A 15,403-nucleotide genomic window follows, 5' to 3' on the forward strand; every position below is an offset into this window, starting at 1 on the left:
GTGTGTTTGGATGATGATATGGTTTTTGAAGTCTTTGAAACTCTCATCAGGACCAGAGAGAGAGTGTGTGTGTGTGTATGTGTGTGTGTGTGTGTGTGTGTGTAGGTCTGCTCGCACTTTCAACGGAGCCACAGAGAGCGGGACACACGAGGAGTGTGTGAGAGCGCGGCTGTGGGAGTCATCGGGTGCCCCGGAGAGAAAAAAAAAAAACGCACTTCCTGTGGAATAAAAGAAGCAGTGTTGCTCCCCAGGAAAAAAAAATAAAAATAAAAAAAACACAACCTGGAAACACACACACACACACACACACACACACACACACACACACACACACACACACACACACACACACACACACACACACACACACACACACACACACACACACACACACACACACACACACACACACACACACACACACACTTACCTGAAGGAAGGTTTGCTTGCAGCGTCCGTCGGCCCTGAGGGGACAACAAACAAACAAAGAAATAAAAACAAACACAAACCATCACCTCAACTCATGATTCCATCATCATCATCATTATCATCATCACTCGCTCGTCTTCATCACAAAAAACAAACCAGCGACGTCATGACAACTTGCGTAAAGCTCTTTATTGCACCGAATGTTTCACTCGTCAGATCAAAATTAATAATAATACAAAGTAAAACCCCATAGATTCATCAGAATGATTTAAAGATATAATATTTCCTTATGGTTCAACCTCTTAAAAAGAAGATCATCAAAAAATCAAAAGAACTCAAAAGAGACATATATAAATAAACCCTTAACCCTCCCCCCACATATAGATGATCACATGATCAGTGGTGGAATGTAAATGTGTATTAAGGCATCGTCGCTGTGAGATACAGTAAAAACTATAAATCAATAACAACGTATAAGGGGGGGGGGGGGGGAATTAAAAGGACAGAAGGCAAATGACTGGTTCAATCTATAACCCGCTTCACAATAATAAAAAATAAAAAATAAGGTGAATGATTTCATTTGGAAAAGTTAGAAAAGATAAAAAAACAAGACAACATGAAACGTGTTCCCGCCGTTGTGGGAGTCGGCGGCGGCGGCGGCGGCGGGACACTGGAGTGAGAAATATATGTCATGGGCGGACGGAGCGAACGACGGCTTCATCCTCAGTTGGTCGGGTTCGTCTTCATCAGCACCATGTCGGCCTCCATCATCTCCTTCACCAGCTCCTGCACCGGGACACACGAGGCCATAAGTCAGTTATGAAGATGAAAAAAATTACAAAAATCTATACGTCAAAATAAAACCTCTCGATCAGGAAACACTGGTGTTAAAATTCTGTTTTCACTGTGGAGATGAACGAGGAACCAGCCGCTGTTAACACAGCTGGATCCGAGTATTAAATTAATACTGTATTATGGTGGGATATTAATTAATTATTATCATTATTGGACTCTCAGTAAAAGATCAAAATTCATATTTTCTAAAGATTAAAATGTGCTCGTAGCTGCGAATTTCCAAAGAGTTCGACTCCTGAACTCGTGAACTCTTAGAATTTTTTTTATATCGCAGAATTCCTGATTTTATTAATCAATATTTGTTCTAATGCTCTCATATCTACATCTAACGTTGAAATGAGCTTTGGCTCCGAAATGAACATAAATTAGAGATATTTTTTAATGTCTGGATAAGATATTTTTTAATATCTGGGTCATAAACTCGTGTGTTGTGTGGAAAGACTTCAGCCTGAAGTGACGACGACATCATTATATAATATTATTGTTTTGACATCAAAATGAATTATTGTCAATAAACTGTGCGTAAATACAAAAAGGAGGTGATTATGGTTCTGATATTTTTTAACATTTGATTTTTATATATTCATCATATTGTGACATATATTGGAAAAATAATTCAGTTTTTTTATTTGATTTATTCAAATCTACTGTGGAGCTTTAACTGCTCGTCTCTCATTAAACGACAGAGACAGTTTCATATTCCTGTCAATAAAACACAGGCTGGAATACAGATTATTATCATTTAATATTCATTACTTCGCTCATTTCTAATCTGTTGGTTTTTCCGTTGCCTTTGGTATGAATCACATTAGCCTATGAATTAAATGCATGTTTTTCCCGACTTCTGACGTTGAACTTAATAAAAAATATCGATCCATAAATCCCTGTCCCATATTAACATTTCACTGGCCGACTTCCCTCGTCCCTCCAGCTCCATGTGTTTTCATGTTTTCTGTCTATACGTCACATATTTCATCGTTCAAAAAAATCACGACGCCGGAATCAAACCGAACTGCAGCACGAAGCAGCAGGTGAGCAGAGAGACACGGCACGCACCTTGAAGGTCACCTTCGGCTTCCAGCCCAGCTCCTTGTACGCTTTGCTGCTGTCGCCTTGGAGATATTCCTGCATGTCAGAGAGAGAGGGAGGAGAGAGGGAGGGAGAGGAGAAGAATGAGAGAGAGAGAAAAACAAATCATCTGTCACGTCCGATCTGTGGCTGCGACGAGGTGGATCCTGCAGACGGCTGATTTGTTGCACTGATATTATGGATTCAACTCAATGTGCCGACGTGATGTCTTCAGCAGGGGGGAGGACGGACACACACACACACACACACACACACACACACACACACACACACACACACACACACACACACACACACACACACACACACACACACACACACACACACACACACACACACACACACACACACCGTATCTCCCCTCTCGGGGGAGGAGGGAGGTCACAGAGTCTCACTGGCCATCAATCCCCCGCTCTCGACTCCCCACCACCACCGATCTGTCCAGACGGCCCCCGTCGCTGCCAGAGTATGATGAATTGTGGGACTCTGGTGGTGTAACCCCCCCCCCCCCCCCCCCAACTCCACCCCCCTCCCTTTACTCATTTTCCCCCCCTGTTGTGTTTTGCACCGGGTTCAAGATCCAGCGAGACCCCGGCTCAGACCACCAAAGAGCCAGAGAAGACGAAGAAACAGAAACTCGTTCCTTATTCGTCCTCAGTGTTTTTGAAAAGTTCTCTCTCTTGCTCCCTCTCTCCCTCTCTCTCTCTCGCTCCCTCTCTCTCTCTATTCTATTTCCATCCCTGTGTTTTTTCTCTCTCCACCTCAGTTTGTGTCAGAAACACGTGTGTTGGCCTCCAGAGGTCTAATAAAACACTGTGGTGAAACACGATAGTGAAGAATCTCTTCTTCTTTCTTTTCTTTCCCTCAATTAACAGAGACTGTTCCTTAATCCCGGAGCTAATTCCAGAATGAAAGGAAATCCTTCTACGGAGGGTAAACACACAGACTTCATCTTTTATTTATGTCTCTCTCTCTTTCTTTCAGTGGAGCGCTGCAACACGCTGAGACGAGATCCACACGACGTGGACAGAAGTATGTGGACGTCTATAAAGTAAATATGTGGGAAAAACTGAAGATTAAATCCAGATGTGTGAAACGTTGAACATCTCACTTTGGAAAACCCACGGAGCATATTCATAATATTAAAATCTAAGATTTTTGACACCGTTAATGTCGGGGAGATATATATATATATTCCACTGCGGTCGTTAATGTGTTTATGCTCATTAATCCTTCCTGCACTGGATTACACACATCACCTTGTGCATCAGTTTAGATTTAGAAAGAATATATATATTAGTGTTATTTGTTAAAGAATTATCTGCGGCATATATTTTTAAACTTGTGATTGTGACATCTGCAAATGAGGTTTTTGTTTGCCCCCGTCTGTTTGTGCGTGTTCGTTTGTTCGTCTGCAGGATGAAGCAACAAAGCTACTGTACGATTTCCACGAATGTTGGCGGAAGGATGCAACATGGGCCCAGAAAGAACCCTGCTGATCCGAAAACAAAGGGGCGGATCCAGGAAAACTTTTTAGTATCTCCTTCTATAACATTGTGAGCTGGAACGTTTTTCCCCATATATATTTCAGGGAATAATTTTATGGATCATGACAACAACCCGGACATATTAAGAGTCGATGAGTGTGAGAGATTCGGTGAAACTTGATTGAAGTGTAAATAAAGTTTGGGGCCTTTGCAGTGGTTTGTGATCTAGTGAGTGACTCTTTGATTTGTGATTTTGTGAAGAGTGAAAACCTATAGTTCATATCTGGGTGAGCAGAACTTCACGTGGAGAGCGACAGATGAAAAGCTCCTGCAGCTCAAACGAGCTCGCTCTCACGTGAGCAGCTCCGTAAACATTACTCATAATTCACGTTTGGCTCCGAAGCCATAACTGGAACCATTTTCACACTAATTACCTGCAGCAGAATGAGGCATAATTTATTATCTGACTCAGTGTAATTATCACAGGGGTGACTGACTTAGCCCACAATTAAATCAAATACTCCACTCTGGCTTTATAATTATATTCATCAAGGTTTCATAATGGAGCGCAATTGTTTGGAGCAGACATAAAAAAAAACATAAGACGCTGTGACGTGGTTTCGTCCATTATTTTGTCCGTTATTAACTGGAGGCTAAACGCCAAGAGAGTGTGTGTGTGTGTGTGTGTGTGTGTGTGTGTGTGTGTGTGTGTGTGTGTGTGTGTGTGTGTGTGTTCGTGTGTGTGTGTGTGTGTCGTACCTGATACGAGTCTGTCGGACGAAACGGGAGGAAAAAAAATGGGAAAAATATGGCGAGCAGCAGAGTAATGAGAAGAAAAAAAAAAGAACCCTGAAGGAGCTTTTGTTTGGATTCTGTCTGCATGAATATGTAAATCAAATTTGAACGTAAAGGATGAATGAAGAAAGACAATGGAACATGACCGATCAAATCTGTCGACGCTTGTACAAGATCCACCGCGACCTCGTCTTCTAACGTATTAACCACAGACTGTTTATAAAAAATGGACGTAATCGCCTCGTCTGGAAAAAAAACACGGTGTTCTCGCGCATGACCAGCAGATGGCGACTCTACTTCTCACTGGATTTATAATGTAAGTAAACATTTTTCCTGAGGAGTTTATGGTTCAATCTCTAAAGTTCCAGCAATTTTTCTCATCTGGAGTCAAATAGACGATAAAGCATCGTGTGCATCAGGGGGCGTGGATACCGTGTGATTGACAGCTGGTACTGTCCAATTGGGTACAGGTCGCAGGTGTTTAGGCGAGCTGAGCCAGGCCCCGCCCCCTCGTCCAAAATGCTAAACCTCGGAGCTACAAACATGCCGTTCTCAAACCGAGACTGTGCGACTGTCGGTCGACGCTCCTCGTGACCACGCAGGTATGGTCAGCAAATATTCTTTTTAATAAGCCTGGGTGGCTTTCAGATGAAGTCCACGTTTGGGAACGACTGACTTTTGGTTTTCTGGGATGTGGACGTGTTCACGCATGTGAGGCACGAACGTTGGTTTTAATCTCTTTAGTCGAACCACGGGGCAGATGACGGATTCTTTTACTCGTGGCCACGTTGGAAAGTGGAAAGTATAAACTGGTCTATTTGGCTGAGAGTTTATCAATAAAGGAATAAAAATCCCTGTTCCTCTGCCAAGACAAAGTTGATTAATATGGAACAAAGTTTAACCACATGAACGACGATCCTCACTCTGTGGTGATTCCAAAACCAGTGAAGCTTCGGTATCGGCTCCAGTGTGACACTATTTCAACGACACCTCGCGCTCACGGGAAGTTAGAAGGCCTGCGCCTTGTATCATCATCATCGTCGTCGTCATGCCGACCACCTCCATCCGAGCCTGGCAGGAGAACATCTGCTGAAAACACCAGACTCTCGTCTTTGCTAAGTCTGTCGACGTCCTTGCACAGAGAAACCGCACGGTTCAGCGTCCGGGGGGAAAGTTAATCCGGCGCCTGTTCTTCCTCAAGCGGGATTTCAGCAGGTGACGGACAATCTCACCCTCACAGATCCCGTCTGCACTGCAGCTCCGCGGCGCTGGTGGAAGAAAAAAAAAAGAAAGGCTGCTTCCAAACTGCTAACGAGAGCGTTCTGCGGCCGAGTGAACTCACCCCAAACAGAGCATGTAGCGAATAATTCAACGTGAACCACTAACAGATGGGGGGGGGGCAGCTATATAATCTTCATATGGATCCGATTTTGGAGCCGTAGCGAACGTTTCGGGAAACGTCCTGTTTAAAAAAGCGGCGCTCGGGCTATTTCTGAAAATATGCAGCGCTGATCATAACAAGTGGTGGAGAAGAAAACTAAAACTAAAGCGCTGACAAAATGTGTCCATCATATATGATATGAAAAATATGAACATTTGACACCACGTTACAGGGTGAAACGAGACGGTCGAGACACAAACAAGTCAATCAAACTAGAGCAGCAACATTAGTAATCAATTACTCAATCACTCGGCAACTATTGTGATAATCAATTATTTGGTTCAAGTCTAAATTCTCTGATTTCAGCTTCTTACACGTGAATATTTTCTGGTTTCTTTGCTCCTCTGTGACAGTGAACTGAATATCTTTGGTGTGTGGACAAAACAAAACATTGTCCTGGGATTTAGGGAAACACAATCGACATTTTCCACCATTTTATGAACCAAACAACTAATCGACAGATTAATTGATGATGAAAATAATCGTGAGCTGCAGCACAACAGAGAATGGAAAAAGATTCCAGCTGTCATTGTAACAATTATGACACGTCATCATTGCTCAGTGCAGTTTTATAGCAGTGAGTTATTCTGTCGTATAAAAATATTAAATACGACGGCAGCTGCGGGACACACTTGTCGTTGATGTGGCTCTAAAATACATTTTCAGGAATATTCAGAAACGAGCCGCTTCTAGACGACTGGAAGAAATATGAAGAGGTCGTCACTTTCCACAAAGGTTTTAAATTTCCATTTTGTGTTTGAATTATTTCACTTTTAAGTTTTTAGTTTTTTAGTATTTTTTTGGTTCGTATCCTTGGACATTTTGTTTTAATCATTCTGTTTGAGCAAATTTCATATATATGATAGATATTCTGAATGAGGTAGTTTAAATTCAGGGCTGCGACAAAATCCGACTGTTAAGGACTTTTGTTTTTGTTACTGGACAGAAAAAATGTGAGAACTTTGTCATTGTGAATATTGTAAAAATAATAAAGAGAGAGATATCTTTGCTTGTTAAGTGGATAAAGGTGCAGACGACACTTGGCTCCAAATCCTGACCAACACAGTCTTTGCACTAAAAGAGGGTTTTCACGAGCTGCTCTCCGAGTACTGTACGTGGCAAATCCTCCGTCCCCTTCCATATCTCCCTTCTCCTCCTTTTTCCCCCCGACGCTCTAATAAAGACGAGAAGCCGTAAAAAAACCCACCCCAAACTAATCCTCAAAAAAAACTGTGCGAGTGAGAGACGGACAGAGTGTGATCACGGCCCATAAAGCACACGGGCAGTGAAAAGGCGCTCAGAGCAGAGGCATTTAACGCTAAGGAATTCTGCTATCAATGAAAAGGCCTTTCAATAAATCACACACACACCGGGGGCTGACCCCCGAACACACAGGGGCACACACACACACACACACACACACACACACACACACACACACACACACACACACACACACACACACACACACACACACACACACACACACACACACACACACACACACACACACACACACACACACACACACACACACACACTAACATGTTGCAGCGTGTAAATGCGCGCGCACGCACACACACACACACACACACACGCGCACACACGCGCACACACGCGCACACACATGCACACACATGCACACACATGCACACACACACGCGCATACACACACACTGAAGGTAGAAGAAGAAGCTACATTTCATTTGCTTTTCTTTCTACTGGGAAACCAAAGTCTGACGGGAGACGTATCGAGCGTTCCGAGAGGCAGAAACAACAAGCCTCGTCTCTCTGAAGAGTTGCATGCTGGGAGACTGTGATGTGGTTTTCTGGAGGTCCAGTAGCGTCTCTGGTATTTGTACAGTAGTGGACACGAGGCCGCGACCGGCAAAGACTTCAAAGGGAAGATCAGATAGAGCCGGGCGGCCGAGAGCGCCGTGAGAGTCTGGAGCCCACAGCCCTCTGTGTCCCCGGCAGACCCAGATGTTCAGAGCAGAACCCAGATGTTTCGGACCTTTGACCCGCAGCCGGAGAGGGAGAGAGCTCCACCCTGATTCCTGGGGCTTTTTATACACCGGGGGGTGAGCTGCTATAACGAGAGCGACGGGGACATGAAGAAGGGATGAAAAGGAGAAGAAACGACAAAAAAAGTCCTGCTCCTGTGGTCTGTCAGCAAGAACATCAGGGTTCCCACCGTCTTCAACCTCGGACTCAAGGGCTTTTCAAGGACTTTCAGATCCACATTCAAGGACTTAAGATGGAGGTTGATTACTGTTACAGTAACGAACAGTAGCGGGAGAGAGACGTGAACGTGTGAACACTCTCTAACACGACAAAATAGGGATTCACCGGTGCCACTATTTTTCAGACCAAGTACAAGTACTTACATTTAGCTACTTGCCAATACCGAGTACCAATATGAGTACTTGAGTCACTAAGTTCATGCGCTGTATAGCTTGGTAGCATGAAATATTACGATCGTCGATGGCAGCTTTTTTGTTTTTGTACAGTCTGCGTGTTTTTATTCAATAAACTGCTGACATTGCCCAACTGTCTGGAGGAGGCAATGTTGCTCTCTGGTATCTGGTATCCCTACAACAAAACAATATATTTAGTTTAAGCGTTAGAGAGAGTTACTAGTTCAAGAGATTTTAATGTTGAGTAAAAGAAAAATTAAAGAAATATAGGTAGAGAAGAAGAAGAAGAAGAAGAAGACGAAGTGTGCCTGTTTGCCCCCCACAAACTTCCAAGGTGACCAGGTGTGTGTGTGTGTGTGTGCGCGCGCAGGTGGGAAAACACCAGCCATACAAAAGAAAAAGAAAAGAAGGAAAAATAAAGGCGAGCGCTTCATCGCTCCTCACAGATCTGTCACTGGTCAATTTCTGACGCACCTCGGCCGGCGTCGCCCTCGACTTATCACTTCCTGTACAAAAGCACAAAAGCCTCACAGTTTCAGCTGGAGGCTGAAATCAGAGACCTGCGTCTGTTTCCTTAAAATATCCTGAATTATTTCAACTTTATTAAATATGACTATGTGGCAGTAAAGCTTTTTTTATAGACTGGATGCATATATGAGAAGGATAATAGAACAGTGTCTCTCAAACTCGTGTCTGGTCTTTTTCTTGCAGACATTTTTTGGTTCAGACATTTATCTCTTGTTTTTCTTCTCGTATATTTTTGGTTACACAAATAGATTTTTATTAAAATGAACAAAAAATTGAAAAGTAGAATCGCAGGTGACGGAGAAAGAGAAAGAGAGAAGTGGTTAACTGGAGTAAATGTATATAGGAGGAGCTGTTACGGTGATTTACTGTGAAATTGAATCATATTTCAGTTTTGGCAGCTTGTTCACGTGCAGCTCGACGATGACGGAGATTCACAGTTCGATATGAACGACGTGAGAAGATGTGAACATTTTAAGAAAATATCTTTTAGGGGCAAAAACAAATTTGCGCCATGTTTTGCATCCGTTTCGTTGACGCCACAAACGATTTAACGGTTCAAACAAGTGAAGAAACATGGGAACATTCGAACAGATGAGGAGGTCAGAGGTCAACCGTTTGTGTCCCTGTGTGACACAAATCAAGAGCTTTTATTGGTTCATCGAGTCAATAAAACATCACTTAAGTAAATGTCAACGAATCGTGAGCCGCGGTAGGAATCCAAGACAGTTATTTGCCTTTTCCAGCCAGAGGTCAAAGTTCAGACGCAGTGTGTGTGAGAGAAAGAGAGGGGGGAGAGAGAGAGAGGGAGGGAGTGCTGTGTGAGTTATAGCTCGGGTTTCCTTCCCCGACTCCCCATGAAGCTCGGCCAGCGCACAATGTGTTAAGTGACCTCTAAAGGGTGGCCCTGTCACCCTGATGAGTATATGTGTGTGTACACACACACACACACACACACACACACACACACACACACACACACACACACACACACACACACACACACACACACACACACACACACACACACACACACACACACACACACACACACACACACACACACACACACACTCACTCACTTTGGGAACAACAGGAAACAATAAGCAGAAAAGCAGGAAAGTGAATCTCCACAGGAAAACAGTAAAAGTTATTTGTGATATTTAAAACGTCACTTCATCTCTGTCTCCTTCTCTCTCTTCCTCCCTCCCCCTCTCTCTCCTCGGCGGTGTTGATTGCCCTCCATCAGTGCTCATTAAAATTCCTGGCGGGGGATAAATATTTACGCGGCTGAGGACGCACTCCACGCACACTCCAAACACACTCGAGCTGCTGGACCCGACCGCCGACAGTGTGAAGTGCCCAGAGGCTCTGGCAACAGATCGACACGCCAGGCGTCAACTGTCCAGATAACGTTGTTTCTAACGGGGCCGCGATAATCAAAATTACGTTCGTCTCTCTCTCTCTGTGTGTGTGTGTGTGTGTGTGTGTGTGTGTGTGTGTGTGTGTGTGTGTGTGTCCACTAATCTTTTAATGTGTGAAGTTTATGGAAATGAGGAGGAAAGTATCGCACATCTGGATATAAATGCATTTGCGCACACACACACACACACACACACACACACACACACACACACAGCGTAACCACAGAGGAGCTGGACTCTTCACTACTGTTCCACGGAGCAGTTGCCGACCAGCTCCCCCCCCCCCTCCCCCTGTATTCTATTATTCCTGCGGACGGGAAACAGATCATAATTCCTGGAGTCAGCAGAAAGCTGCAGACTGAGAGAGAGGGAGAGATGGAGGGAGAGAGTGTGTGATGGGGGGGTTTGGGGGCTCAGGTGAATATTCACTTCCACTGAGGTTAGAAGTGAAACTGAGCCTTCGAGTCACTTCCAGTGAAAAGTGAAATGTGTGTTTAGTCTGTTTGCGCTTTTGTATCATACCTTTGAATGAAGCAGAACATTGTGCAATACTCTGTGTGTGTGTGTGTGTGTGTGTGTGTGTGTGTGTGTGTGTGTGTGTGTGTGTGCGCCTGCGTGCGCTGAGTCCGTGAGCTTCTGGGTGAATCGCATTTCAGGAGACATCAAAGGCGAATATAATTTCCCTTCTTTAAACAACATTCTTCACAATCATACTACAAAGAGAGAGAGGGAGTGAGGAAGAGAGAGGGAGAGGGAGAGAGAGTGAGAGTGAGAGTGAGAGAAACAAGTCATCCAGTCTTATCTTAATTGTTGTGTAATCTCAGTAAAGCTCTGAGGGGCCCGACGGGTAAGATGATGATGACGGTTGATCGGCTTCTTATTCTCTAAATAAATATATATATATATATATATATATATATATATAAATATATATATATATATATATATATATATATATATATATATATATTTATATTTATATATATGACTTTTGAAAAATAAAATAAAAAAGTAGGTAAGGCGTCGCAAAAAGGGGCAAAGTGATCATCTGTGATTTTTTTCTCCCCAACGTGCAGATGAGGGTCAAAATACAAATATAGTTTCAGTAAAGGTGACGTAGATGTGACACACACACACACACACACACACACACACACACACACACACACACACACACACACACACACACACACACACACACACACACACACACACACACACACACACACACACACACACACACACACACACACACACACACACACACACACGATGATGATCGACCTCAGGCGCTGTGTCTGGGTGAGGCGACGTGGTTTCACACACAACAATCTGCCGTCACACTATTTGTTAGTCTCTCGCTCTTTCCCCCCAGCTGCTCTCTGAACACGTTATCATCGTACAACCTCCTCCCTCCCTCCCTCGCTCGCTCGCCGACTCTCGTCAGCCATCGCTCATTCTCTATATCAAGACGAGTGCGGGGACTTTTCTTTGTCTCCTAACATTCTAACTTCTACTTTAAATTGTTCATTTTACTGACTTTAGTCGATATTGCTCAATTTGAAAGGTTCACAAGCCAAAAGGTTTAAGGGTCACTGACTTAGATAAATGTCAAATAAATAATTAAACTTCGAGAACACGCGTTTTAGTACTTTAAAGGCAAAACTTGCAGTATTAGTTAACCTAGTTAAGTTACTGTTTAGTTAAATATCAAAAGTTATCTAACAAAGCTCAAGTTAAATGAGGATTATCAAGAGAAAAAAATGTAAAAAAGTAGATGTAATAATAACAACAGACTCTGATTGGTTAGTTTCTGTCTTCTGGGTTCAAACACCTGAATATTACTTATGATCTGAAAACGCAGATGTCACTCTAAGAGAACATTTAGCTTCTTTCACAATCCCACAAGAGTATTAAAATGATCTAACATGTACTTAACATATTAAACCATCTCACCGTAGATTTAGGTTTGATGTGCTTTAAAAAAAAAAAATTCTCCGTCTCAGTAATGAATCAAAACCTCAACCAAAAATAATCTCGTTTTTCTTTCTTCTTCTTCTTCTTCACTTTGCTCTCGCAGTAACGCAGCCAAAGGAAAGTTTTGATTTTCTTCAGCCAAGTTTTGAAATATGTCTGCAGGACTTTTTTTTTAAAAAACAATGTGGTGAACAATGATGAAAATTAGCGGTAACATCTTTCCTCTGGATCGTCCACACACATCTCAAGTTTTCTTCTGGGTCCATTTGAACTAAAACAAAATGGTTTTAAGGAAAAAAAAAACCAAGGCTCATTATATTTTACTTTTCGCAGAGATATTGCTCCGCCGTCATCAACGTAGCATCTCATTAGGGAACAGATAGGAAGTTAGAAGAGCAGGAATATAGACAGAGCGACAGAGAGATTGAAGGCAGGAGAGAGAGAGGGAGGCTTGAACGGACATGCCCATCGGTCCTGGGTCAATGGGTTTCAATCCCTGCTCCCTTCTGCGTTCTGTCCTGCCTCGACGGCGGAGGGAGGGAGAGAAGGAAAGGAAAAGGAAAAGGCCGACGTCGGTGGGGGGGTGTTGGATGTCACACGGGGGGAGAGAAGTGAGGGGGGGAACGGTCTTCTGAAGGCATCTCCTCCAGAACGGTGTTTCCTCTCCCGAGCGGCATTCCTCGTCTTATCAGCCCCAATGATCTGCTGCTCTCATCGTGCCCAAACAGGGAGAGCCAGGACCTGAGAGAGAGACACTCTCTCTCTCCTTCTCCGTCTGTTGCCTGGTGATAGAGTGATAAGGCCGGGGGGGACGACGACGACGACGACGACAGCAAAAGCTGTCTGCCGCTCAGAGGAAGCGCTCGCTTCGAAAGGAGAGGGCAGAAGGAGGCGAGGAAAAACTGTTACTGCCCCTTTAGTATTTCCAAATTCATCTGCCGGTCGAACTGAACATTTACCACTGCAGAATGCGTGTATCTGCCAACGGCTGTTGGTTAGCACACAGGCTCCGACTCCACAGACTACGTCAGAGCGATGCTCGTGTGTCGGTGCATGACGTGAAATAATCCTGGAGAGCACCAGAGGCGACAGACCTGTGGATACAAGTCCGGGTTCTTATACGTGTTGCTGCATCGCTACTGGTTCAGCGGCGGTGGAGCTGAGAGGAACGCTGTGCGTTGGACTGACGAGGCTCTCACTCACCGAGCCCCTCGCTGGCTGAGATGCACAGTAACGACGGCAACGACCCTTTTGTTCAAAACATTAAGTGAAGTGTTGTTTTTTCATTTCTGCCGCTCTGCTTTCATCGCCAATGAAAACTTGGACGTCAGAAACAAAAGGCAACAGAAGAAAGAGGTCAGACGGGACGAGAGAAACACGCGAGCTTGTTTACGACACGGACAAGAAGGTTAACCGAACGCAAGCCTGGTTTATATTTCCGCGTATGGACGTGAGCCCGTATGTGCTGTACATTATTGCGCTTGTGTTTCAGCATCGCTCTGCATTATTAAATCTCTGTGAGAATCGTCTCTCGGATCATGTCTCCATCAGAGATACAAAAAAACTTTAACTGAAATTACCGCAGCGCGGAAAAGGGAGAGGACGTCAGAGGAGATGATGGAAATGACCAGTCAACTGACGGAAGCAGAAGGTAGAAAGTTTTCGAGCGACAAAATAGTTGTGTTTGTTGTGTGGACGAGCAAAAGAAACGAGTTGTTTGGAAACGATGACGCAGTCACAGACATTCGCTTCCTGATTGGTTCTCATCAGTCACGACTCCACTGGCGAAGGCAAAACGGTGCAAACACTTAGGTTAAGAACGAGTTCCCCCTCGTCATCGCTCTGAGAAAATAAATCCCTCGTCCTACTTTTCACCATTGTTGTTTTGTCGTTCGTAGTATTTTCTGTAACCAAGCAACCGACTGCAGAGCACACAACCAGCTTCCTGTTTACGCCGCTACGCGCATGCTCAGTGTACGTGGATGGGTCGTGTGATGAATACTGATTGGGAGCTAAAAAGCTTGTGTGGATGGAGATCGTTTTATTCTGAAAAGAAAAACGTAGTTGCTTGGATGCAGCCTAGGAGAGGAGGGTGTGACACGTTACCAAGGAGACCGATTTTGCGTTGTTGCAAAGTTACACTTCTAGGGAGGCGGACATCAGGCCGTACAAGGCCCATGGCGTCGAGTCAACGCGAGTCTTACTTTGATGAGTCCAAGTGGTCTGAGCTAATTAAGTATAAACCAAGTTGTGTTTTTAATGGAGGACTTGGAATATTTTAGTTTCACATTTTGTCACAGCTACCTTTGCTCAAGTAAACGATCTGCTTACGTCTTCCACCATTACAGTCCCGCAAAGCAGCGAAGACGAGGGGCGGGAGGGAGAACAAACGACGAGAAAGAAAGAAATTTAGCAAGAGTGAGAAGACGGGAGGATAGAGAGAGAGCGAGAAAGGGGAAAACGACAGAGCAGCCTGAGGAATGTCGGAGCTCCTGAGTTAAGAAGGGTTTGAACGTGTGTGTGTGTGTGTGTGTGTGTGTGTGTGTGTGTGAGAAACACATGAGTGTGTGTGTGAAGCAGAGACAAGAGTGTGTGAATACTTGGGTGACTCAAGTGAGCAACACCAGAATTAATTACCCAATCAAGATAACAAGCCAGGGAAAAGACATTAGAGAGGTCACACCACAATTAACCTCTCAGTCTAAACTGCACATACACGCACGCGCGCACACACGCACGCACAGAACGAAAGTCACAGTCGAATGTTGGATTCCACCTTCCTCGACCGGCTTCTGCCGTCCCCGCCTCCTCATGTGCTTTTATTTTGAAGCATTTCCTGTATTGTGTTATTATTTTTTCAGGGTGGTGGTGGGGGAACAGTGACTCTGTCTGTCCCGTTCCAGAGACCCAGTCGGGCTGTTTACAGTGGGATATTGAGTGAGTCGGGGGCTCGAGTGGAGTCGG

At 44.2% G+C, this 15,403-nt stretch overlaps 1 protein-coding gene across 1 annotated transcript in view; it reads right to left on the reverse strand.

Annotated features, from left to right (window-relative positions):
• Nucleotides 1-593: 593 nt before the first annotated feature.
• The window catches only part of gmds (GDP-mannose 4,6-dehydratase), a 158,035-nt gene continuing 143,225 nt past the window's right edge, over nt 594-15,403 (reverse strand). The window contains exons 10-11 of the mRNA XM_035647878.2: nt 2,341-2,409; nt 594-1,215 (exon numbers count right to left, since the gene is read on the reverse strand). Coding sequence (XP_035503771.1) covers nt 1,153-1,215; nt 2,341-2,409 — 132 coding nt within the window. The 3' untranslated portion in view covers nt 594-1,152. The remainder of the gene's footprint in view (nt 1,216-2,340; nt 2,410-15,403) is intronic.

The sequence above is a fragment of the Scophthalmus maximus genome, chromosome 13 (assembly GCF_022379125.1).
Source record: "Scophthalmus maximus strain ysfricsl-2021 chromosome 13, ASM2237912v1, whole genome shotgun sequence".
In the NCBI taxonomy this organism is placed as follows: Eukaryota; Metazoa; Chordata; class Actinopteri; order Pleuronectiformes; family Scophthalmidae; genus Scophthalmus; species Scophthalmus maximus.